Genomic DNA, 24,404 nt, shown 5'->3' on the forward strand with positions numbered 1-24,404 from the left:
TTGAAGAAAGTTAACGGTAACCTAGCAACCTTCTTCTTTGCTCGATTTGATGGCAGTTGTATGTGTTCATCGCCCTCTGCTGTCAATAAATAAATGAAGTTTATAAATATCATAATAAATGCTACCTTTAATCAAATTTCAGCTTAATAATACTAACTATAATACAATATGAATTGTAATTTTCTTTATTTTCTGTCAAATTAATGGTAACCTAGCAACCAGAAGAGAAGAGAAGCAGTATAACCGTTTTCAAATTGCGGTCGAAGGAAGTTATTTTAACTTTTCTTCTACCCTTTTTCTTTATTTATGTATTTTTGAATTTGGCATTTTATTTTTATTTTTTTCCTTTTGTTGTTTGCTGTTGTACTACCTCGAGCATTCATTGTTATTGTTGATGAAACATTTATCTTAAAGTTTTTGTGAAAAAAAAAAGTCCACGGTAACCTAGCAACCAAAGAGAAGCTATATAGCCGTTTTCTAACTGCCGTCTGAAAAAAAGGGGAAAAGTCGTTTCAAGCCATTTTTTAGAGAAAATAAAGTAAGTAAACTGCTTTTAAACATTTACATAAATTATTAATAATGTCTTAAACATGTTAGTATGTGTTAATGTGAGCAAATTACTTCATAAAAAGGGGAAAAAACAGCTTATTTTTCGCCTGATACGCACTGAAGTCCATCAAACAATACTGTATTTTAAAGTGTCGCTACTAACAGATTAATATTTCCACATTATATGAACTTATTTCACATTTAATAGAGTATTAGAGTCACTGTTTTTAAATTCGGCATATATTAAAACTCATTAAGCAGCACCAATAACTTGAACTTGAAATTCTATCAGAGCACTTTTATTAGATGTGTTTTTAACTATATAAATGATGTTTGGTGAATAATTTGTATGCTGAATTTTCCCAGGATATTTTTATGATAGGGTGAATTAAGGTAATGTGAGACAACTAGACTCCAGTGCATTTATCTATTTTTCTATTCAGTTATTGTAAAGCTAACAGGTATTATGCAAACTCTGTAAGTTATATTGTGTTACACATGTGAACATACTGGCTACTAGGTTTTTAACCTTTATGATAAGAAAGTTTAAAAAAAAAAAAAAAAAAAAAAACATACAGGCAGAACGTTTTGGCTGCTTTGTATAAATCAAAGTATTTCTAAACCTAAAAAATAGTGTCCCAGATTACAAAATCTACAAATTCTGAAATGATTTGACACAGGGAGCATTAATATATATGTGTAATTTTCCTTTTCAGTATAATATCTACAATCTGTCTTCTGATTAAACAAGCAAACATCTCAGGGATTTCATAATGATATTAGGTGTTGATATAATGCATTGGATTAATATGTAAATATGGTGAACAAGTCAGAATTGCAAAAAGTGTCCCACATTACTCTAATCCACCCTATGTTAAATAGTTAAATCTGAATTATCTACTACAGAAAGCACAGCAGTAACAAGGCATTTTCCTTTTATGTCTTGTTAGTCATTATGGGGACAAATCTGTTGAACAGCTATTTAAAATAATAATATGTGCATTTCTGAGATATCTTTCAGCATCACCACTATGGCCTGTGTCACTGGTAAAAACTCCAAGCCGAAGTCGATGAGCAAAGCCAAAGAATGGACAGTCGAAGTGGAAAACCTGTTCAGATTTCAACAGGCAGGCTACAGAGATGAACTGGAGTACATACAAGTCAAACAGGGAGCTTTGGTAAATACTCTGATTTTAATGTGTAGTTGTGTAATTAATTAAGAAATAGTATCACTGTTTAAACACTTTTCTTTCTTAGTTAAGTAAGATATATACTCAGTTCTAAATATATTTTATATTTGACATCTGTTTTTGTTTCTGTGTCAGATTGAGAGATGGCCAGACACCGGCTTTGTGAAGAAGCTCCAGCGTCGAGATGACACGTTTTTCTACTACAGCAGGAAGAGAGAATGTCAGGACTTTGAGGTCCACAAAGTCAAAGTGTATGCATACTGAAGTGTTTCTGGACTCTCCCATACTCTGAGGACCGAGCCCCCCCCCCCCCCCCCCCGTCCCATTTATTGTTATGAAGTGACCTGATGTGTTATTGTGTGTCTTTTGTATTTGTGATTTTTTGTGATATATTTTTTAAACATGATTATTTCTCTGTATGGTTTTGGTAAAGGAATAGTTCATCTTAAAATAATTCAAAACTGACTCGCTTTGTTTTTGTCTAAACTTTACTGAAGATTGTCGCACCAAAAGCTGCACTTAAAATGTCTCTAAAACATTGAGAAACAACACTACTACACTAAAAAAGTACAGAATGTGAATAAAAATGTGACAATATGAGTTTTGGATCCTCAGTGGAAAAAAAAGACTAGAAACTAACAGAGATAATAGTAATGAACCAAACCATATATCTCTAATGCGTTATAATCTGGCTGAACTCTTAAAGAATCATCCTGAGGTTAAATTATGTGTAATGTTCTCGCAGCACTGAACTAAGTTTTTTTTTTAGATCAATGTCATGAGTTAAGTAATTTGATTTTTAATTACATCATTGCAATGTTTCTCTATATTAAGCCTCACGGTTTAATGAGTCATTTTTCATGCTAACATTCATGACGTTCTTTAATGTGTGACTGAAGTTTTCTTTTTGCTGGGATTAAACGCTGGGCCTGTCACACTCTCCTCATGTGATGCTTACATGAGGAGGGGGGAGATTATGGTACGTATATGGACCCCACCGACTCAGATCTGAGGGTTGGTTTTTTTTTTTCCCCCACTGAGATCAAAGACATATAACTTTATTTAGCAGCTTGAGGAATGAGAGATTTATGCTTATTATCTTGTAATTAGACAGAAAGTTGACCCAGAGGTGCTGCATAGAAACAAGCAAGAGCTGATGTGACTTCAACCCTGCAGCACTACAGACAGCCTTGGTGAGTAAGACCCTTACTTTTCTCTTACAACGTATATCAGATCACTTTTTAAATTATTTTCCAGGCAGAGACTCTCATACCAAACTCCATTCACAATTTAGACGATTTAATGTGTGATTTAATTATGAGTTTATAAAGCTGCTTCACTTCACACAGTGGGGAAAAAAAGGGGGATTAGGATTGTCTGAAATTGTTCTGTGACTCCCGTGTTTGGTTTGGGATCACATATGAAGCACCAAAATTGCTTAATTGTATAAATAAGTGTTTTTAAAAGACTTGGCTCGACTCTTCTGGAGTGGTGGAATTGTGTTATAAGAAGCTGGTGTTAACTTAGCTCTGAAAGTTTATAGTTTTATAACTTTGTGCTCAAGTATTGGTACTTAAATACAATTTTGATGTACTTTTACTTTAATTGAGGATTTCTACTGTATGTGATGCTACTTTATACTTTATACTTTCTACTCCACTACATTTATGTGACAGCTTTAGTCACTTCTTTTCAGGTGAAGATTTGACACAATGGATAAATATAACAAGCTTTTAAAAATACAACAATTAATTTTTACATCTTACATAAAGCAGTGTGTATAGGTGGGGGGGGAGGTCACATTTCTCAGATATCTATGAGTTGTGACATCATGGCATTATGTTGGCATCATAACCAAAAAAAAAAAAATCCTGTATTATTTTATTGATAATTAAATTTCAGTAAGTGAGTGAGTGATTAAAAATGAGATACTTCTTCCCAGTAATGTTCACTGCTGCATTCATTGATATTTAAATGGAGTTTGGCAAGTTAAGTTATATTAGTGTCTGACTGTACACTGCAGCTCTCTATCTTTAAAGAGGTTTGAGTCATTTATAAAGTGGGAAACCGATTGACTCCCACTCTGACATTGCTTAAATACTGACTGGAGTTTGGCTAACTGCTGGTCGGCTCAACAGTAATACTGGGAACTACGACGCCGAAGTTGGCTTCAGATTGGGAGTTAAGGGGAAAGTAAAGAGAAACTAATTATGATCTCTAGTGGCTGATTTGTTTAGTTTTTTTTTACTTATTAACCCTTTATAGGACACTCATTGAAAGGAAGGGAGGAATAAAGGACGGAACGGAGGGAAGGAAGGATAGAGGAAAGAAAGGAAGGAAAGGAAGGTAGGGGGGAGGAAAGAAAGAGAGAAGGAGGGAGGGAGGGAGGAAGGGAAGAAAGAAGGAAGGAAGGAAGAAGAAAGGGGGAAGAAAGGGGGATGGAGGAAGGAAAGAAGGAAGGGAGGAGAGAAGGAGGGAGGGAGGAAGGACAGATGGACAGATTCTTCCTTCCTTCCTTCCTTCTTTCTTCCCTTCCTCCCTCCCTCCTTCTTTCCTCCCCCCTACCTTCCTTCCTCCCTTCTTTCCTCCGTCCTTCCTTCCTCCCTTCCTTCCTTCCTTCCTTCCATCCTTCCTTCCTTCCTCCCTTCCTTTCAATGAGTGTCCTATAAAGGGTTAAGGCTTTATTGCTCAAACATGGATAAGGTCAAAGTAAACTTTATTATCCCAGATTGGGAAATGCTGGTGTTACAACTGTTCATTCCCTTAACACACACACACACACACACACACACACACACACACACACACACACACACACACACACACACACACACACACAGTTGACCTATAGGTCACTTATGGAGACATAGCATGGCATTACATTGATTTCTATTCGTCCTACTCTCTCTTTCTTTCCTCCCCCCTACCTTCCTCCCTTCCTTATTTCCTCTGTCCTTCTTTCCTTTATTCTTCCCTTCCTATTTTCCCTTTTGCTTCCCTTCCTCTGTCCTTCTTTCTTCCCTCCTTCAAACCTTCCTTCCTTCCGTCTTTCCTCCGTCCTTCCTTCTTTCCTTTCCTCCCTTCCTTCCTCCTGTCCTTCCTTCCTCCCTCCTTTCCTTCCTTCTTCCTCCCTCCTTTCCTCCCTTCCTTCCTCCTGTCGTTCCTTCCTTCTTCCTCCCTCATTTCCTCCCTTCCTCCCTTCCTTGACTCGAGGACAACAGGAGGGTAAACAGTCTAATTACTGAAGGAACAAAACACTTAACCTAAACCTGCTCATTCTTATCCTTCCTTTGCCTCCTGACAGCTTAGTCAGAGTGTGTTGTGTAGCGTGTTGTGTAGCGTGTTGTGTAGCGTATGTAAGGTCACTGAGGATGCATTCACACTCACTCAGAATGAAATCTTTACACAACTGAGCAGCTGACATCTGGTCACACCCAGTAAACCCTACGTGCCATCTCGATCATGTGCTGCAACTTATCTGGGTATTGGCTGCGCATACCAAACACACAAATCAGGCAAATCTGACAAACATATAAAAGAAGGGGAAAAAATATATATATCAAATAAATGAACATATATAAACTGTAAATAGAGTGGGTGGTGGTGCGGTGGTCATACTGCTGCCTCACTGGGTATTTAATGCTTTATTGGACAGAAAAAAACCCCAAAAGGAATAAAAATAAAAATAAAACCATTAAAAATATGAATATCATTTAAGATATATACATTATAAATAATACAACAAAAAAAGAAAAAGGGAAAATCAATTGCTGTTACCTGCATTTTAGACGTTTAGATGTTTATTTTAAATTTTATTTTGTAATATTTACTTTACTTACTAGATAGATAGATAGATAGATAGATAGACAGATAGATAGATAGATAGATAGATAGATAGATAGATAGATAGATAGATAGGTAGACAGATAGATAGATAGATAGACAGATAGATAGATAGATAGATAGATAGATAGATAGATAGATAGATAGAATACAGACAATACAATAAATATAGTTTTAAAAATGAAATAAACTACATTATATTATTTGTGTTTCCATTTCCTTTTTTTCTTGTCCTACAAAACAGAAAGAATACGACACAAATAATACAATAAATACAGTATATATATTTTATTTTATTTTTGTGTGAAATGAATTAACACAACACTCTTTTTCATTAGTAAAAACCAATTAAAATCAGTATTTATGTTTCCCCTTAACTTCCCCCTTAACTTTCCCCTTAACTCTCCCCTCTAACGTGAAACCAACTTCATCGCGTCCCTGAACTCGCCTTTAACAGCTTGAACTGGAGCTACCAGCAGTATTATTCCCTTTAACTCATACGTGACCCCTTTACGTGCTTTTTCTAAAGTTATGTTCCCAGCCGAGTCAACACGGACGATATAAGGCAAGTTTGTCTGCTTTTATTAGACAGTTTAAACTTACATTATATATACATTTAATCTGTTTTATGTGGTTGTCTGAATGGTTTAGCTTAGCATCGTTAGCCACCTGCCTCACTGTTTGGCCTGGTAAACACTAAAGCTTTTGTCGGTCATTTTATATTTACCTTATTCTTCACTTTAACTCTAACATATGATTAGTGAGGTTGTGTTTTAACCCCTAAAGCTGCAGAATAGATAAAAACTCACACAGCTGTTAGAGTTAAAAGGTGTTTGTGTTTGCTTAGCATCGCTTAGCAAAAGGTAATGGAGCTAATAGTGGTCATAAGATGTGAAATGGAGATGTCATAAAACTCCTGCAGACTTTATCCCTATACCAAAACATGCATACTGGATCTCTAAATGTCAGCAGAAACTTGCAGTACAGGACGAGGTCACAGATGTTTCAAGTCAGTCTTTAAACTAACAGTCAGGAGCCTGGAATGGATATTAAAACCTGTTTTTCTAGCTGTAATCATCTCTATCTATGTATACTGACCAGTACAAGATCCCTTCATAATGTTTACAGTGTATGTGATGAATCCACAGTCCTCTTTATGTGCAAAAATGTAGTTAAAAGTTAATCTGCAGCAGCGTCAGAGTCAAATCAAGCAGATATATTTCAATATTACACTATTATTCATTGGTTAAATCTCTCCTTTTGTTATCCACAGTCCTCTTTATGTGCAAAAAAAAAGTATTTAAAAGTTGATCAGCAGCTAATATGAAGCTTCAGAGTCAAATCAAGCAGATATATTTCAATATTACACTATTATTCATTGGTTCAGTCTCTTCTTGTGTTACTAAAGACTGTCTGAGGAAACAGAAAGAGGGAATCTGATGCTAAAAAAAAGACTCAAATGTTTCAGATATCCACTTAACATGACTAACTCAGACTGTGTGATTGTGAAGGAGATATTTTCATGGTTAGTATTAACAGGAGGAATGATTACAGCGAGGGGGAAAACCTCTTTCACTGATTTTAGTTACAGAAATGTTATCTGCTGCTGTCATTCAGGTCATTTTATCCCTATACCAAAACATGCTGAGTATGTTTTTAACTGGATCTCTAAATGTCAGCAGAAACTTGCAGTACAGGATGAGGTCACAGATGTTTTTAAACTAACAGTCAGGAGCCTGAAATGGACATTAAAACCTGTTTTACTAGCTGTAATCATCTCTATCTATGTAATACTGACCAGTACAAGATCCCTTCATAATGTGTACAGTGTATGTGATGAATCCACAGTCCTCTTTATGTAGTTAAAAGTTAATCTGCAGCAACTTCAGAGTCAAATCAAGTAGATATATTTCAATATTACACTATTATTCATTGGTTCAGTCTCTCCTTTTGTTATCCACAGTCCTCTTTATGTGCAAAAAAATGTATTTAAAAGTTAATCTGCAGCTAAGATGAAGCTTCAGAGTCAAATCAAGCAGATATATTTCAATATTACACTATTATTCATTGATTCAATCTCTCCTTTTGTTATCCACAGTCCTCTTTATGTGCAAAAAAAAGTATTTAAAATTGATCTGCAGCAACTTCAGAGTCAAATCAAGCAGATATATTCCAATATTACAGCATTATTCATTGGTGAAGTCTCTCCTTGTGTTACTAAAGGCTGTCTGAGGTAATCTGATGCTTCAAAGACTGTAAAATGTGGCAGATATCTTCTTAACATGACGAACTCAGACTGCTGAGGAAATGCATTTTTGTGGTGACGCTATGGATTTTAAAGGAGCTCTTTTAACGGTCAGAGGGAAAAGAAAGCTATTTCACTGATTCGGTGGTTTGGTGATTTCATCCAGTATACCAGTTTTAATTTCCTGTTTGATATGAATTTATAATATGTTGCCGTACTGCTGCATAGCTGATTTAAATACTCTAACTCTCCAATAGGTGATAAAATATATATATAAGATCACTGTAGGGAGCGCTACAACAAGGGGTAAGCTGTGTGGAGTATATTTAGAGCTTAACCTTCTTCTTATTAACACTTATAACTTCATGACACAACAATTAAAGAGCTATTGCACTCTAAAATGTTGTTTATTGAGCTGTAAATTAAATTATAAGACTGCTGTGTGATGATGAAACACATCAATGCTGAATTTCATGGATTGAAAACGTCTCAATCTTTGTCTACTTATTATTATTATTATTATTACTTATTATTATTATTATTATTACTTATTATTATGTCACTGAACTTCATTACATTTAATATTTTAGTTATTTTTTTTGGTGTTTTAGTGTTGATCAGAACTTGTAATGGCCTTCCCCCCCCCTCAAATTATCATTATTATAATATATAGATGATTAATTTCTCTATCAATTCATCTTTTAGGTTATTTTCTTGATGAATTGAGTACATATTTGGTCAATTACTGCCTCTCAAAGCCCAATATGTGACCTAAAATCTAGTTTTTGTCCTAAAAACACGAAATAATAATCAGTTTATATTCATTTTAATCTCACAGATGACCCAAAAAAACCCCAAAATATTCACAAATTAAGAAGCTTGAACAAGTTACTTTGTAGTTTTACTTTTTAAATGAAAAAAAATGACTCGATTATTAAAATATTATAGCAACTAATCGACTTAATCGGCTTTAGCTCCTATAATAACACACCACCAATATAAATCTGACCAGCTGTAAAATGAGCGCATTAAAAAGCTCGGGTTATTGTTGTTATTCACTTTTTTTATTCATTCGCACGTGAAACCAAACATTTGTAATCTGTGTGCTGGGATAAGTTGCAGGTTCTCTGTTTAAGGAGTCTTAGTGGATCACAAGGCTGAGCAGGAATGTAGCTTTAGGCCACTTTAATGCTCCGTTTATAATGAAGCTCTTGTTTTTCTGCTGAGAAAGCTCTGCTAGGGTTTTTTTTTTTTTTTTTTTTTTTTTACATTTCCTCTCCTGCTCTGCTGCCTTCTGACCCAGAAAAGGAAAGAAGCAACCACACAGCTGCCATCAGCGTGCAAAAAAAAAAAAAAAAAAAAGGCGTGCTGTGAAACGAATGTGAGGTGAAGTCGTTTCTACAGTTAATGTGTAAAAAAAAAAAAAAAAAAGATTAAGTGTAGTTAAACGAGAGCTGATGCCTACAGATGTGCAAGATTTAGTCAGGCAGAGAAAGTAAAGAATTACTCCAGGAAGTTTGAGATTATTAAAAAAAAACATAAATTACATGCAATTAGTGCTGGGTGGTATGACCAAAAATGTCATACCACTGATTTTATATGTGACGATAAAGCAGGGTATGCATTAGGGCGTGGCTACGTCCTGATTGACAGGTTGATTGCCCAATGTCCTCGAGATCCAGCCCTCGCAACCATAGCAACCTCCCCGCTCCGCCCATGGCCCCGCGTCATGCCCATATAAGTAGAATCCGTGTTTTTATTTTTCCCAGCATGCACCTGAAATTTTCAAGATGGCGCTGCCTAGATTCGAAACTATTGGCTTCCGAGCAGCAGTCCACAAACCAATGGGTGACGTCACGGATGTTACGTCCATTTCTTTTATACAGTCTATGGTGTGAACCGGTAAACCACCCAGCACTACATGCAATTAAATTGGTATAAAAGTGTTTTTTTCTTATTCACACAGAAATCTAGTTTAGCTTTGAAACTTTGAGATTTCTGCTTTTATATTAGACACATTTTACATTAAACTGCACAAAAAGTGACAATAATCAAGTCCGACTTGGAAATCTCTGCCTTAGTTTGGGTTCCCAGCTGCAACGCTACAGTAAATGACTCAATGTGATTCAGACAAACACATTTCATCATGGCTTGTTCCTCCTTTTGGTTTTAGCTGAGGTACGTCAGATTTCAAGTGTTTCTTCACATTTTCTGAAACCAAAACTAACAAGCTGAGAAAAAGTGTTGCGTTGGAACTTGGCAGAACCACAACTAATTAAAAATGTCATGTTCAGAACTAATAACTAATAATTACGTCCTGTTTGACACCTGCTGATTATAGTGAAGGGGTTAGCCTAGCATAGCCTAGCATAACCTAGCCCAGGGTCACTTAATTTAAGGTGGAGCAACTATTCTCTTAGTAGTGACAATCTCAGCTGCTGCTAAACTGAGAGTGGAAAATTTGTTTGTTTGTTTTTTATCTTTTTTTTTGAAACAGTCAGTGATAAATAAAGGTTTAGCAAGATGAGCAATTCAAAAATATCTTAAAAAATAGTTTTAAAAGCAGCATCGGGTTTGTGAAAATGTACATTTTTATATTTTTGTTGGTTTTATATCATTTGAAATGACCATTTTTTTAACCAAAAGTAAGACTGAATGCTGCTGAAAATGTCAAATGGGTTAACCACCAGTATTTCTACATTCAAATTTTAGAGCGTCTTTTCAATATTGAGCAGGTCATATACCAAAAACAACACTTTTTAATCTAAATAAATTGTGTCAAATTATGTAAAATGTGTTAAAAATCCATTATGATGCATTGCATTAAGGTAAAACTAGTATTCATGGCACCTCTGAATTAGGTAATTATGGTATTTTAACCAATATTATAATATTAACTGCAAGTATGGCATAAAATGAGTCTTAAAATGACAAATAATATCATTTAATATCGTCTAATAAGAGTAGTTTTAGTGTCAGACCTCCTTAAAGAATCAATGAAATATCTAAACAGTGATGCAATAATTATCTATCGAGTCTTTAATTTAATTATAGTTTCACTTCTGGTGTGACTTTTGAGTTTTTGAAGCTCTTCTGGCCTTTTTTAAAAGAGCTCAGAGCTCAGTTTAGTTCAGAGTTTAAGTTGAGATTGATTTAAAGAAGAAGAAGAAGAAGTAGTTTGTTCTGATTTTCAACTTCCTCTTTTCTCAGTCAGTTCGTCTCTGAAAAGGACGGAGAGCCGGCCGCAGTCGTTATCGCACCTGAAAATAGAGGAAGTGCAGAGTTTCTGACAGATAGAGATCGTAGATGTGGCTGAAAAAGAGGAGGAAGGTTTATATCCGACATAGAAGACTTTAATTATTAATAATACTGTATGGGAAACACTGAACTGAACTAGGTCACCAAAAATACCACCTTTACTATACCACCCTTTAATATACCACTTTTAATATACCACCTTTAATATACCACTTTTAATATACCACCTTTAATATACCACCTTTACTATACCACCCTTTAATATACCACCCTTTAATATACCACTTTTAATATACCATCTTTAATACACCACCCTTTAATATACCACCTTTACTATACCACCTTTAATGTACCACCTTTAATATACCACCTTTAATATACCACCTTTACTATACCACCTTTAATATACCAGCTTTACTATACCACTTTTAATATACCACCTTTAATATACCACCTTAAATGTACCTGCCTGAGTCTCTGTGTGGGAAACAGTGAAGTGTTTTTAACGTTTATCACCACAGAAAAAGAAAAAAAACCCAACCAACCGCTGTGAGATCAGAGTCAAACTAAAACTCAACCTCTTTTTTTTTATATTTAACTTCCTGTTTGCGTCCTGCGCGCCACATTAAATATTAACTACTAAATCCTGACAGATATATCAGTTAACGGCCGATATGTGCTGATTTATTTATTTTACTTTTTACTTATAAAGGCTGAATTTGATGTAAATGAACTTTCTCTCTTTTATTCTTTTATCTTATTTGATTTAATTGTAGATTTTTATTATAAATACTAATTATTTTTTTATCATTATTATTTTCTCTTGCATGCATTTCTATGTAAATCTGACCCTTAAAAAAAAAAATAAGTTCGATATATGGATTTCTTTTCTTTTTTAATTCAGTTTTGTTCATTAAAGTTAGTTAAACTGTAAAAGGGAGGAAAGGAAAGAAGGAAGGATGGAAGGTTTGAAGGAGGGAAGAAAGAAGGACAGAGGAAGGGAAGAAAAAGGGAAAATAGGAAGGGAAGAATAAAGGAAAGAAGGAAGGAAGGACAGGAGGAAGGAAGGGAGGAAAGGAGGGAAGAAAAGAAGGAGGGAGGGAGGAACGAAGGAAGGAAAGAAAGAGAGAAGGAGGGAGGGAGGGAGGGAAGACAGATGGAAGGAAGGGAGGAAGAAGGAAGGACAGGAGGAAAGGAAGGAGGAAGGAAAGGAGGGAGGAAGGAAGGGCAGGAGAAAGGAAGGGAGGAAAGGAAAGAAGGAAGGATGGAGGAAAGAAGGAAGGAAGGAAGGTTTGAAGGAGGGAAGAAAGAAGGACAGAGGAAGGGAAGCAAAAGGGAAAATAGGAAGGGAAGAATAAAGGAAAGCAGGACAGAGGAAATAAGGAAGGGAGGAAGGTAGGGGGGAGGAAAGAAAGACAGAAGGAGAAATGAAGGGAGGAAGGAAAGGAATTTTTTATGGGGGTTTTTTTCTATAACTCTCTCTGTCTCCCTTTCTTTTGTCTCACAGGTACAGAATTGAGCCTTGCCGGCCACTGTAATGTCCCCATCACACTGTTGACAGCCCCCCCCCCCCCCCCCCCAGCGCCCCGCCCTGCCCCCCGCCCTGCCCCCTCCCCCCTCTGACTGGCTAAGCATGCGGCACTGGCCCTGCGTCTCCAGGAGGCGGCGCTGCTGAGAGGCGACAGGAGGAGGAGGAAGAGGAGGAGGAGGAGGAAGAAGAGGAGGAGGAAGAGGAGGTCGGAGCTGAGCGTGTGTGTCTGCCGAGGCGAGAATGGATGACTTCACCACCAGGACGTACGGCACCAGCGGCCTCGACAACAGACCTCTGTTTGGGGAAACGTCGGCACGGGTAAAACACCGGAGGAGGACGAGGGTTTCATGTGTTTGGGTTTTTTTTATTTATTTAGACGTCACTGTTTCCTTTTTCAGAGTAAAAATGTGTTTTAATAAGAGGATGAAGTTAATTTAAAGAGGAAAAAAAATGCAGCTCCAGCCTCCAGGCACGAAAATCCCATAGACTGTATAAAAGAAATGGACGTGGCTACGTCCTGATTGACAGGTTGACTGACCAATGTCCTCGAGATCCAGCCCTCGTAACCATAGCAACTTCCCAGCTCCGTCCATGGCCCCGCCTCATGCCCATATAAGTAGAGTCCGTGTTTTTATTTTTCCCAGCATGCACCTGAAATTTTCAAGATGGCGCTGCCCAGATTCGAAACTATTGGCTTCCGAGCAGCAGTCCACAAACCAATGGGTGACGTCACGGATGTTACGGATGTTTCTTTTATACAGTCTATGGTTAAAACACAGGTAAAACTGCTGCAACAAGAATTCAAACTTCTGCTTTTATTTATTTATTTACGATTTTATTTAGCTGATGGGAAAGAGGCGGAGCTCCGACTTCCTTTAACGTACAGGGACGATTTATTATTTATTTATTTAAGGTGAAAATCTGCTTTAAAATCTACTTTAACACGTTACTACCAGATGTTTGAAACCTTTTTGAAACACCATCAAATTTTTTTTTCCCACTTATTTTTTTATTGATTTTAAGATTAAGACACAGAAACAAGGTGTAGACTTTTTCTTCACAAATATCTTAGACACAAAAAAAAGAAAACCCCCAAAAAACTGTAACAATAACAAATTAGAAAAAAATAATAATAAAAAATTAAAAACGTCAAATAAGTTTTAACGTAGATCTTCAGTTGTTTTCGGCCATCTGTTGAATATTTGCTAATATTTTAACGCTTTAATGATTTTTGTATAAACTGACGTCTCTTTTCTCGCAGGACCGAATCATCAACCTGGCAGTGGGGGGATTTACGTCTTTGGTTGTTTTAGTAAGTATAATTATAATTCTCTTCTTCTCTCTTTTTAAGTTTTTTGGTTTATTATATTCTTTCATGTATTATACGTATTAGTTTCTCCACTATAGATAATCTGATTTTACTGTTTTATGACGTTTTTATGAAGGGAAATATTCAGTTCTCTACTACAGTAATTACGGTAGACTAAAGCCAGGGCTACCGTAATTACTGTATTAACAGTGCAACTTAATTTAAACGTCAGATTGCCGTTTGGGTTCCTTCCTTCCATCTGTGCTTCCTCTCTCCTTCTCTCTTTCTTTCCTTCTTCTCCCTTTCTTCCTTCCTTCCATCTGTGCTTCCTCTCTCCTTCTCTCTTTCTTTCCTTCTTCTCCCTTTCTTCCTTCCTTCCTTCCATCTGTGGTTCCTCTCTGCTTCTGTCTTTCTTTCCTTCTCCCTTTCTTCCTTCCTTCTGTCCTTCCTCCCCCCTACCTTCCTCTCTTTCTTTCCTCCCTCCCTCCTACCTTCTTTCCTTCCTTACTTCTTTCCTCCGTCGTTCCTTCCTTCCTTACTTCTTTCCTCCGTTGTTCCTTCCTTCCTTACTTCTTTCCTCCCTCCGTCCCTCCTACCTTCCTCTTTCTTCTTCTCCTTCTTTCCTCCCTCCCTCCTACCTTCTTTCCTTCCTTACTTCTTTCCTTCCTTCCTCCCTCCCTCCTTCCCTCCCTCCTACCTTCTTTCCTTACTTACTTCTTTCCTCCATCCTTCCTTCTTACCTTCCTTATTTCCTTTCCTCCCTTCCATTCCCCTTTCTTCCTTCTGTCGTTCCTTCCTTTCTCTCTCCTTCCTTCCTTTCTCCCTCCCTGCCTTCTTTCCTTTACTCCCTTCCTCCCTTCCTTCCTTGACTCGAACACAACAGGAGGGTTAAACTCCTTCTTCTTCTCCTCCTTCTCCTTCTTCTTCTTCTTCTCCTCCTTCTCCTTCTTCTTCTTCTTCTCCTCCTTCTCCTTCTTCTTCTTCTTCTCCTCCTTCTCCTTCTTCTTCTTCTTCTCCTCCTTCTCCTCCTCCTTCTTCTTCTTCTCCTCCTTCTCCTTCTTCTACTTCTTCTCCTCCTTCTCCTTCTTCTTCTCCTCCTTCTCCTTCTTCTTCTTCTCCTCCTTCTCCTTCTTCTTCTTCTTCTTCTCCTTCTTCTTCTTGACATTTTCTTGGTTAAGCGTCCGATCACATGAATGAGCTCCTACCTTCCTTCCTTCCTTACTTCTTTCCTCCGTCCTTCCTTCCTACCTTCCTTATTTCCTTTCCTCCCTTCCTTCCTTCCGTCCTCCATCCCCCTTTCTTCCTTCTGTCGTTCCTTCCTTTCTCTCTCCTTCCTTTCTCCCTCCCTCCTACCTTCCTCCCTCCCTCCCTCCTACCTACCTTCCTTCCTTACTGACTTCTTTCCTCCATCCTTCCTTCCTACCTTCCTTATTTCCTTTCCTTCCTTCCTTCCTTCCGTCCTCCATTCCCCTTTCTTCCTTCTGTCGTTCCTTCCTTTCTCCCTCCCTGCCGCCTTTCCTTTACTCCCTTCCTCCCTTCCTTCCTTGACTCGAACACAACAGGAGGGTTAAACTCCTTCTTCTTCTTCTTCTTCTTCTTCTTCTTCTTCTTCTTCTTCTTCTTCTTCTTCTTTTTCTACTTGACATTTTCTTGGTTAAGCGTCCGATCACATGAATGAGCGTTACAGGACAAGATGATTTATAATTTAGAAGTTATGTGCGTCCATTAAAAACTTCTCTATTAGGAATGCGTTGAGTTATTTTCCCTCCGCTATCAGCGCTGGCTCCCGTTTTAAGTCTCTGAACGGTCCTAATTGATCCGACATCGGCGATTTGAAAAGTCATGCGAAACGTTAGCGACACATCGTGCAGCGTATTAAGTTTACTGAGCACATCGAGGCTCCTTTTTTTAAAATAATTGATTCCTCCATGTTTTATAATGTTAGTGTGTTAATTAATCAGCTTTACACATATGACACATATTAAATCTCTGACTCCTCCATCAGTGTTTCTACGAATCTTCACCGCAGACTAAAAGAGGAAAAGTTAAAACAATGATTCAACTGTTTTTTCACTTCTTCTTCTTTTTCTGCAGAATGAAAAGTGCTTCTGTCTTTCTTCTTCTTCTTCTTTTTTTTTGTGTCCATTTCCTGATTTTCTTGTAATGAATCACAGCGAGTCTCCTGTCACACAAACGCCACGTTAAACTACATTTCCTCTTTATTTTTTTAATCTTTAGTTATTTATTTATTTATTTAATCATTATTTATTTATTTATTTAATCATTATTTATTTATTTAATCTTTATTTATTTATTTATTTATTCTTTATTTATTTATTTAATCATTATTTATTTAATCATTATTTATTTATTTATTTATTTAATCTTTATTTATTTATTATTTAATCTTTATTTATTTATTTATTTATTTATTTATTCTTTATTTATTTATTTATTTAATCTTTATTTATTCTTTATTTATTTATTTAATCTTCATTTATTTATTATTTAATCTTTATTTATTTAATCTTTATTTATTTAATCTTTATTTATTTATTTAATCTTTATTTATTTATTTAATCTTTATTTATTTATTTAATCATTATTTATTTATTTAATCTTTATTTATTTAATCTTTATTTATTTATTTATTTATTTAATCTTTATTTATTTATTTAATCTTTATTTATTTATTTAATCTTTATTTATTTATTTAATCAGTCTCATTGAGATTAAAATCACTTGTCCAGGAGATTTTAGAACAAGAAACATTCATAAAAACAAGACAGAAACTACAAAATAAACAATAAACAAGGATTTAATAATAAAAAACTACAAAAAACAAAAAAAAAATCATTACATAATAAAACTTTAAAATCTCCAGGAGGAATTTAAAGACTTGTGTAGCTGCAACATAACATAAGTGTGAATTTATACAAGATATTAAAGGTTAATTAAAGTTTAATTAGTTATTAAAGATCTGTAGTCTTTCAGCTTTTTTAACTGTGTTTTTTGTGTGTGTGTGTGTCTCCTAGGTAACGGTGATCAGCTCGTTTGTTTTCCCCTCGCTGCCGCCACGACCGCTCAATGTCTTCTTCGCGGTGTGCATCCTGTTAGCCTGTGGATCCACCATAGTGCTGGTAACACACACACACACACACACACACACACACACACACACACACACACACACACACACACACACACACACACATGTTTTTACTACCTCGTGGGGACCCTGACTGGGTTCCAGCCTTTCCAAAGGGTCTAGAGACGTAATTTTAACTCCTAAATTCATCATAATAATTCTGTTTGAACAAAAAAATGGCTTGAAATATCAATAACTCTCTCATAAATTTGAAAACTGAATTTTGCCCCCCTCGTTGGGACCCATAATGCTAACGTCTATTAGCATACAATTGACATCAATGTTAGCCACAGTACAATTCATATTCAGTATTTGAACAAATGTTGGATTGAAACTCCAACCCTAAACCAGGGGGCTAATCACTAAGCTAATATGCTAATACGCTTAAGCTAATATACACACTTTGTCAGGAAAAGGTCCCCACCGTGTGTGAACTGTGGGGTACACACAAACTCAGGAAAACCAACCCTGTGGGGACCTTTTTTTTTTTTTTTTTCCCAAAAAACTGCACCAGGCCTATCAGGAGGCTGTTTGCTATTGATTCCAATGCTCGTTCCCATGGAAACCAGGAGTCGGTCCCCACGGGTTAGTAGTATGTCAGGTTGTGGTCCCCACCAGGATAGAAAAACAAGCACACACACACACTTTCCCTGTTTTATGAGGTCAGATCTCCCGTCAGCGTGTTCCAGCTCTGATATGACTCCATATTTTCTTCTCCGTCATTCCCCGGTGATATCACTCAGATATTAAATATTATTTTGGAGGTTTTTTTATATTTTTATGCCAGTTATTTGTATAAAACAACCTTTTTAATCAATATTTATTTTGAATATTTAACCCTTAAACAGACAACGTGCACCAGGAGATACAGACTCTTTAATCTTCCTGTTGTCCTCCCGAGTCCTTCCTCTGTCCTTCCTTCCTTCCTTCCTTCCTTCCTTCCTTCCTTCCTTCCTTCCTTCCTTCCTTCCTCCCTTCTTCCTTCCTTCCTTCCTCAGATCTAAGTTCAGCTGTTAGGGTAAATGTTCCCTCCTTCTGTCCTTTATTCCTTCCTTCATCTGTCCTTCCTTTCTTTCTTTCTTTCTTTCTTTCTTCCTTCCTTCCTTCCTTCCTCCCTCCTTTCCTTCCTTCCTTCCTCCCTCCTTTCCTTCCTTGTTCCTCCCTCCTCCCTTTCCTTCCTTCTTCCTCCCTTCCTTCCCTTCCTTCCTCCTTTCCTTCCTTCTTCCCTTCTTTCCTTCCTACCTTCCTTCTTCCCTTCTTTCCTTCCTACCTTCCTTCGTTCCTCCCTCCTTCCTTTCCTTCCTTCTTCCTCCCTTGCTTCCCTTCCTTCCTCCTTTCCTTCCTTCTTCCCTCCTTCCCTTCCTTCCTTCCTTCCTTCAGGTGCAAATGACATAACTAGTAAGGCCTGTTTAAGGGTTAATAAAAAAGTAAAGATTTTAGAGTCAATTGAGAGAAAAAGGAGTTATAACCTGCAAGTATTTATTTTATCATCATATTTTTGTAAACTTTTAAAAGATGCAATAAAAAAATGAAGTTATAAAACCTTTTTTTTTCTTTCTTTTTTTTCGTCCTCTTCAGATATTCTGGTACCGGCAGGGCGATCTGGAGCCTAAATTCAGGAACCTGATCTACTACATGCTGGCGTCCATCGTGCTGCTGTGTCTATGTGCCAACCTCTACTTCCACGAAGTCAGGTAAAAGCAAAGGAGCGAGGAGGAAGAGGAGGAGGAAGGAAAGAAAGAAGAAGAAGAAGAAGAAGGGAAGAGAAAGAGAGAAAGAGAAAGACGGACCAATAAAAAGACACATATATATATATATATATTATAGAAATATAAATACGACCAAATCAAACTAAAAACTCATCTCACACTAACTTGAATGAATGAATTCTTTTCCACACCTGACTGGCAGCAGACTGGAAACTCTCGGACCAAAAAGAAAAACCAGTGAGACTTTTAATGGTTCCAGTGGGATGAAAACTAAACTAACTGTCACACTTGTTCGTTTCGGTGCTGAACACACGATGAAAAAAAAAATGGTGTGTGAACGAGGAGGCGAGGAGGAGAGGAGGATTTACAGCTGACGGTCGAGCGACAACGTTAAAGGAAAAATCTGCCTTCTTGTGTCTTTTTCTTTTTTCTTCTTTTCAACTTTCAGATTATAACTATATTTATATCTTTACACTTCCTGTCGTCCTCCCGGGTCAAATTCATCACCACATTATTCACCATGGCCACAATTATTTGGGTTATTTTCTTAATGAATGAATCAAGTTATTTGGACTTCTGAGTGACATTACGAATTTACAGAGACGACCTGAATGCACCTTTTTATTGTGTGAGTGTGGTGTGACATCACCGTGACGCTGTGGGTGAACTCCTCGTCTTGACTCAGGAGGAGGAAGAGGAGGAGCTCCAAAACTATCATCATCATCAGCTGCTTTGGATCCTCGAGGCTGTCGGTCTCCAGTGGATCCTCTCTCTCTCTCTTTCTCTCTTTCCCTCTCTCTCTCTCTCTCTCTCTCTCTCTCTCTCTCTCTCTCTCTCTCTCTCTCTCTCTCTCTCTCTCTCTCTCTCTCTCTCTCTCTCTCTCTCTCTCTCTCTCTCTCTCTTACTCACTCTGACTCTCTCTCTACTCACTCTGTCTCTCTCTCCTTCTGTCTCTCTCTCTCTCTCTCTCTCTTACTCACTCTGACTCTCTCTCTTACTCACTCTGTCTCTCTCTCCTTCTGTCTCTCTCTCTCTCTCTCTCTCTCTTTCTCCCTCTCTCTCTCTCTATGTCTCTCTCTCTCTCTCTCTCTCCCCTCTCTCTCTCTTTTTGTGACCCTCTCCATAACTGACGATTATTACATTTTTTTTTTTTTTGCTCTCAAACTGAATCACACGAGTCTGTTTTCACATGTTTTTAACTTTTTTTTTTAACTTGGCGGATTTTTCTTTAACCTGGAGGAACATTAACACACAGAGTGAAGCAGAATCAGGAGGCGATGAACCTTCCTCCTCCTCCTCCTCCTCCTCCTCCTCCTCTTCCTCAGTACTGTAAACTGTAGCTGACACAAACAGCATCAGGGGCTTCCTGTAGCTGACACAAAACAGCATCAGGGGCTTCGTGGCAAAATATATGCAACAGTTTTTCTTCTTGTCTTCCTCTCGCTGCTGCTGCTGCTGCTGCTTTTCCCTCCTTTTCCCTCCTTTTTTCTGCTTTTCTCATCACATCTGATGGTTGAGCCTCAACTTTAAGAGGATTTGGGTTTTTTCTTTCTTTTTTTTTTTTCTTTTTTTTATAGAAACTCGTTTAAAATCACACTGACTGACTGCCAATTGTTGCACTAGCTGAATTTATACACGCTTTTTGTCTAAGCCATAAACACACACACACACACACACACACACACACACACACACACACTCACACTCAGGCTCGGCTGTAGCACTAATAAAAATGAGCGGGAGCGTTTCTTTTCCTCCTCGTGGCTTTTACACACTGAAGCACATTTTTTTAACGTATCAATCTGACGTCTAAAAAATTAAAAGAAAAAAGATTGCTGGTGTTTTTTATAAAGGGTGTGTTCAAGTTCAGCAGCTTAAAAATTAAACTCTGGAGGCTAATTTAGCTTCTTCAGTTAAAGGAAAAAACACACCAAACATACAACATGAAATTAAATATTATATATATATAAATATATATTATAATAATAAAAACAAAAAAGGCACCTCAGCACTTAAAGAGGTGTATTGGACCAAAAAAAAAATTCTTGATTTAATCGCCTGGTTAAAAATGTTTAAACAAACAAATATATATATTTAATTAACTTATTATAGAAGAAAAAGAAACACAGCACATATTCTTATTATTTAAATTTTTAAAAAAAAGGTTTAAATTATTTAGTTTTTCTGTCAATTTACTAAAAATTTAAGCAGTACAGCCAAGAATGAATCATAAAGTCATTACATATTACCTTTTATAATCATATTTATCACATTTATATTTATATATATATATATCTGCACCAATCAAACTTCAGGTTAATTAATGCAAACTGTCCAAAGAAAACTAAACTCACATTTATTAATTATTAGATTTAAAGGAAGAGTCCAGCACTTTCTGACTTAAGAAATAAATAGTTTTATGATGATATAATTATCTCAAATAAACAAGAAGATAATTAATTAATTCCCTTTTTAAATAGTTTTTGGGCACATTTAAATTCATCGTTAAATTTTTTTGGTATTTTCAAAAAATAATAAAATATAGAATAGTGTCGGACTTTTCCTTTAACGTCGTCTCTTTAATTATTTAAAAAAAAAAACCCGACAACGTTAAACTTGATGTGTGACGTCACCAAAAACAGGATTTTTTTTTTTCAGGGTGTCGAATTTCAAACTGAAGTGTAGCTTTGAATAAAAAAAATTGTTAAAAAAAAAATGAAAAACTTGCAATTTGTTCTTCTGACTGTAGCTTCGCTCGTTTACAGATGTCCTGCATCAGCGGACGGACGCTAAAAACTGACAGCGACTGTTAAACACAAATAGCTTCGTGCTAAAATAAACTGCGGGGCGGAGGGGGGAGGGGTAACACAAACATTTAAAAAAAAAAAAACAAGCCCCGCCCCCTCTACGAGAAGAGTCGACAACCTCGCCACGACTTTAGGATTGTCTCAAAGCCATGTGTTTCTTTTTTTTTTAATTTAATATTTTATGGAATAAATAATTGTGTATCCTCACTGACTCTGTGTTTTGTTTTTTTATTAATATATAAAATAAGGAAGGAAGGAAGGAAATAAGAAGGGAAGGAAGGAAAGAGAGGCATAAGAAAGGTAGGAAGGACAGAAGGAAGAAAGGGAAGAAGGACAGATGGAAGGAAGGAAGGAGAAAGGATAAAAAGTAGGAAGGAAGGAAGAAAGAAAGAAAGGATAAAAGGAAGTAGGAATGACAGAAGGAAGAAAGGGAGGAAGGAAGGGAAGAAGGACAGATGGAAAGAAGGAAGAAAGGGAAGAAGGACAAATGGAAGGAAGGACAGACAGAAGAAAGGTAGGAAGGAGAAAGGAAGGACAGATGGGAGGAAGGGAAGAAGGACAGAAGGAAGAAAGGGAAGAAGGACAGATGGAAGAAAGGAAGGAACAAAGAAAGGATAAAAGGTAGTAGGAAGGACAGAAAGAAGAAAGGGAGGAAGGAAGAAAGGGAAGAAGGACAGACAGAAGAAAGGGAGGAAGGACAGAAGGAAGAAAGGGAGGAAGGAAGGAAGGAAGGAACAAAGAAAGGATAAAAGGAAGGGAAGAAGGACAGATGGAAGGAAGGACAGACAGAAGAAAGGTAGGAAGGACAGATAGGAAGGAAAGAAGAAAGGAAGGACAGATGGGAGGAAGGGAAATAGGACAGAAGGAAGAAAGGGAAGAAGGACAGATGGGAGGAAGAAAGGATAAAAGGAAATAGGAAGGGAAGAAGGACAGATGGGAGGAAGAAAGGATAAAAGGAAGTAGGAAGGACAGATGGAAGGAAGAAAGGGAAGAAGGACAGAAGGAAGAAAGGAAGGAAGTTATATTTGAACATTATAACACGGCCCGAGTGATGCTAGGGGTTTTTTTTGGGTTGTAGTTTTTATAAATGTTAAAATTAAAAACAGGAAGTAAAGTTTGATTCACTTTATAAGACGCTGACATTTTATTCACAGTTATTCAAATGAAAATACAAGTTTTCTTTTTTTTTCTCCATTCAGTCTTTTAATATTATTAATATTATTATTTAAAAAAAAACAAACAAACAAACAAACAAACAAACATGACATCATTCAAATACCAAAGCCCAGTTTGTATTTTAATTTAATTGTTCATTCATTCATAAATATTTGGTTTGTATGGAAGTCAACCTCTGCCATTTAAATAAAAAAAATATATATATATATTTCTCCTCATAATTATAATACTAAAAATTATAACCTTTAATTTAAATGATCAGAAATGTACTTTATGATATACTTTAACCCTCCTGTTGTGCTCAGGTCAAAGAAGGACAGAAGGAAGGAAAGGAAGTAAGGAGGAAAAGAGGAAGGAGGGAGCGAGGAAAGGAGTAAGGAGGGAGGGAGGAAAGGAGTAAGGAGGGAGGGAGGAAAAGAGTAAGGAAGGAAGGAAAGGAGGAAGGATGGAAGGAAAGGAGGAAGGAGGGAGGGAGGAAAAGAGTAAGGAAGGAAGGAAAGGAGGAAGGATGGAAGGAAAGGAGGAAGGAGGGAGGCAGGAAAGGAGTAAGGAGGGAGGGAGGAAAGGAGGAAGGAAGGAAGGAGGAAAGGAGTAAGAAAGGAAGGAAAGGGAAGAAGTAAGGAGGAAAAGAGGAAGGAGGGAGGGAGGAAAGGAGTAAGAAAGGAAGGAAAGGAGGAAGGATGGAAGGAAAGGAGGAAGGAAGGAAGGAAAGGAGGAAGTACAAAAGAGGAAGGAATTTAGGAGAGAATGATGAAAAGAGGAAGGACGGAAAGAAAGGAGTAAGGAGGGCAGAAAGGAGGAAGGAAGGAAGGATGGAAGGAGGAGGGAGAAAAAGAAAGAGGGGAGGGAGGGAAGAAGGAAGGAAAAATTAAAGAAAGAGGAAGGAAGGAAGGAAGGAGGGGAAGAAGGACGACAGGAAGGTTAAATAATTTTCTTCACTGTAAAAAAAAAACAAAAAAACAAATAATTATAAGACATTAAAAATAAGACATTTTAAATTACCCATAATTCATTATTCATTAATAGAGCAGCCTCCATATATTAACGCCAACAGAAGAAGTTACAAATGTCGTCTTCAATCTGCTAATAACTAGATTATAGTGTGTTATAATTATACTAATTACATTTGGGAACTTTAATTTTTAAGTCATAATTATGAGGAAAAAAAAACCTTTAATTAAAAAAAAAACAAAAAAACATGGCAGATGTGAACTTCCGTACATCCACGTAACCTCATTATAACTTAAAGGAGCAGTCTGTAATAATTTAGAGGCATTGAGTGGAATATAATATTAACCCTCCTGTTGTCCTCGAGGAAGGGAGGAAGAAGGAAGGAAAGGAGGGAGGAAGGAAGGAGGGAAAGAAGGAAGGGAGGGAGGAAGGAAAGGAAAGGAAAGGAAAGGAAAGGAAGGATGGATGGAGGGATGGAGGGAGAGAGGAAGGAAGGAAGGAAGGAAGGAAGGGAGGAAGGGAAGGGGAGGGGAGGAAAGAAAGAGTGAAGGAGGGAGGAAGGAAGGAAGGAAGGAAGGAAGGAAGGAAGGAAGGCAGGAAGGATGGATGGAGGGAGAGAGGAAGGACAGATGGAAGGAAGGAAGGAAGGAAAGAAAGAGTGAAGGAGGGAGGAAGGAAGGAAGGAAAG

General features: G+C 37.0%; 2 protein-coding genes across 2 annotated transcripts; both read left to right on the top strand.

Moving 5' to 3' along the window:
- Nucleotides 1-1,580: 1,580 nt before the first annotated feature.
- meig1 (meiosis/spermiogenesis associated 1) lies at nucleotides 1,581-2,003 on the top strand. The gene is made up of 2 exons (XM_053344044.1): nucleotides 1,581-1,727; nucleotides 1,875-2,003. Exons 1-2 carry the CDS (start codon nucleotides 1,581-1,583, stop codon nucleotides 2,001-2,003), a joined length of 276 nt encoding a protein of 91 aa, XP_053200019.1.
- A 10,681-nt stretch (nucleotides 2,004-12,684) lies between these two features.
- Nucleotides 12,685-18,857, top strand: tmem243b (transmembrane protein 243, mitochondrial b). Its single transcript, XM_053344042.1, has 4 exons — nucleotides 12,685-12,934; nucleotides 13,878-13,928; nucleotides 16,961-17,065; nucleotides 18,652-18,857. The coding sequence occupies exons 1-4, from the start codon at nucleotides 12,857-12,859 to the stop codon at nucleotides 18,769-18,771; spliced, it is 354 nt and encodes a 117-aa protein (XP_053200017.1). The 5' UTR covers nucleotides 12,685-12,856; the 3' UTR covers nucleotides 18,772-18,857.
- Nucleotides 18,858-24,404: the final 5,547 nt, after the last annotated feature.

This window comes from Scomber japonicus, chromosome 23, assembly GCF_027409825.1.
Source record: "Scomber japonicus isolate fScoJap1 chromosome 23, fScoJap1.pri, whole genome shotgun sequence".
Taxonomy (NCBI): domain Eukaryota; kingdom Metazoa; phylum Chordata; class Actinopteri; order Scombriformes; family Scombridae; genus Scomber; species Scomber japonicus.

Excerpts from the sequence above, each read along its gene's own strand:
- meig1 (XM_053344044.1), top strand. The coding sequence starts at position 1,581 with ATGGCCTGTGTCACTGGTAAAAACTCCAAGCCGAAGTCGATGAGCAAA. Across the intron at positions 1,728-1,874 it reads AAGTCAAACAGGGAGCTTTG|ATTGAGAGATGGCCAGACAC; the intron begins GTAAATACTCTG and ends TTTCTGTGTCAG.
- tmem243b (XM_053344042.1), top strand. The coding sequence starts at position 12,857 with ATGGATGACTTCACCACCAGGACGTACGGCACCAGCGGCCTCGACAAC. Across the intron at positions 12,935-13,877 it reads TTGGGGAAACGTCGGCACGG|GACCGAATCATCAACCTGGC; the intron begins GTAAAACACCGG and ends CTTTTCTCGCAG. Across the intron at positions 17,066-18,651 it reads GTGGATCCACCATAGTGCTG|ATATTCTGGTACCGGCAGGG; the intron begins GTAACACACACA and ends CGTCCTCTTCAG.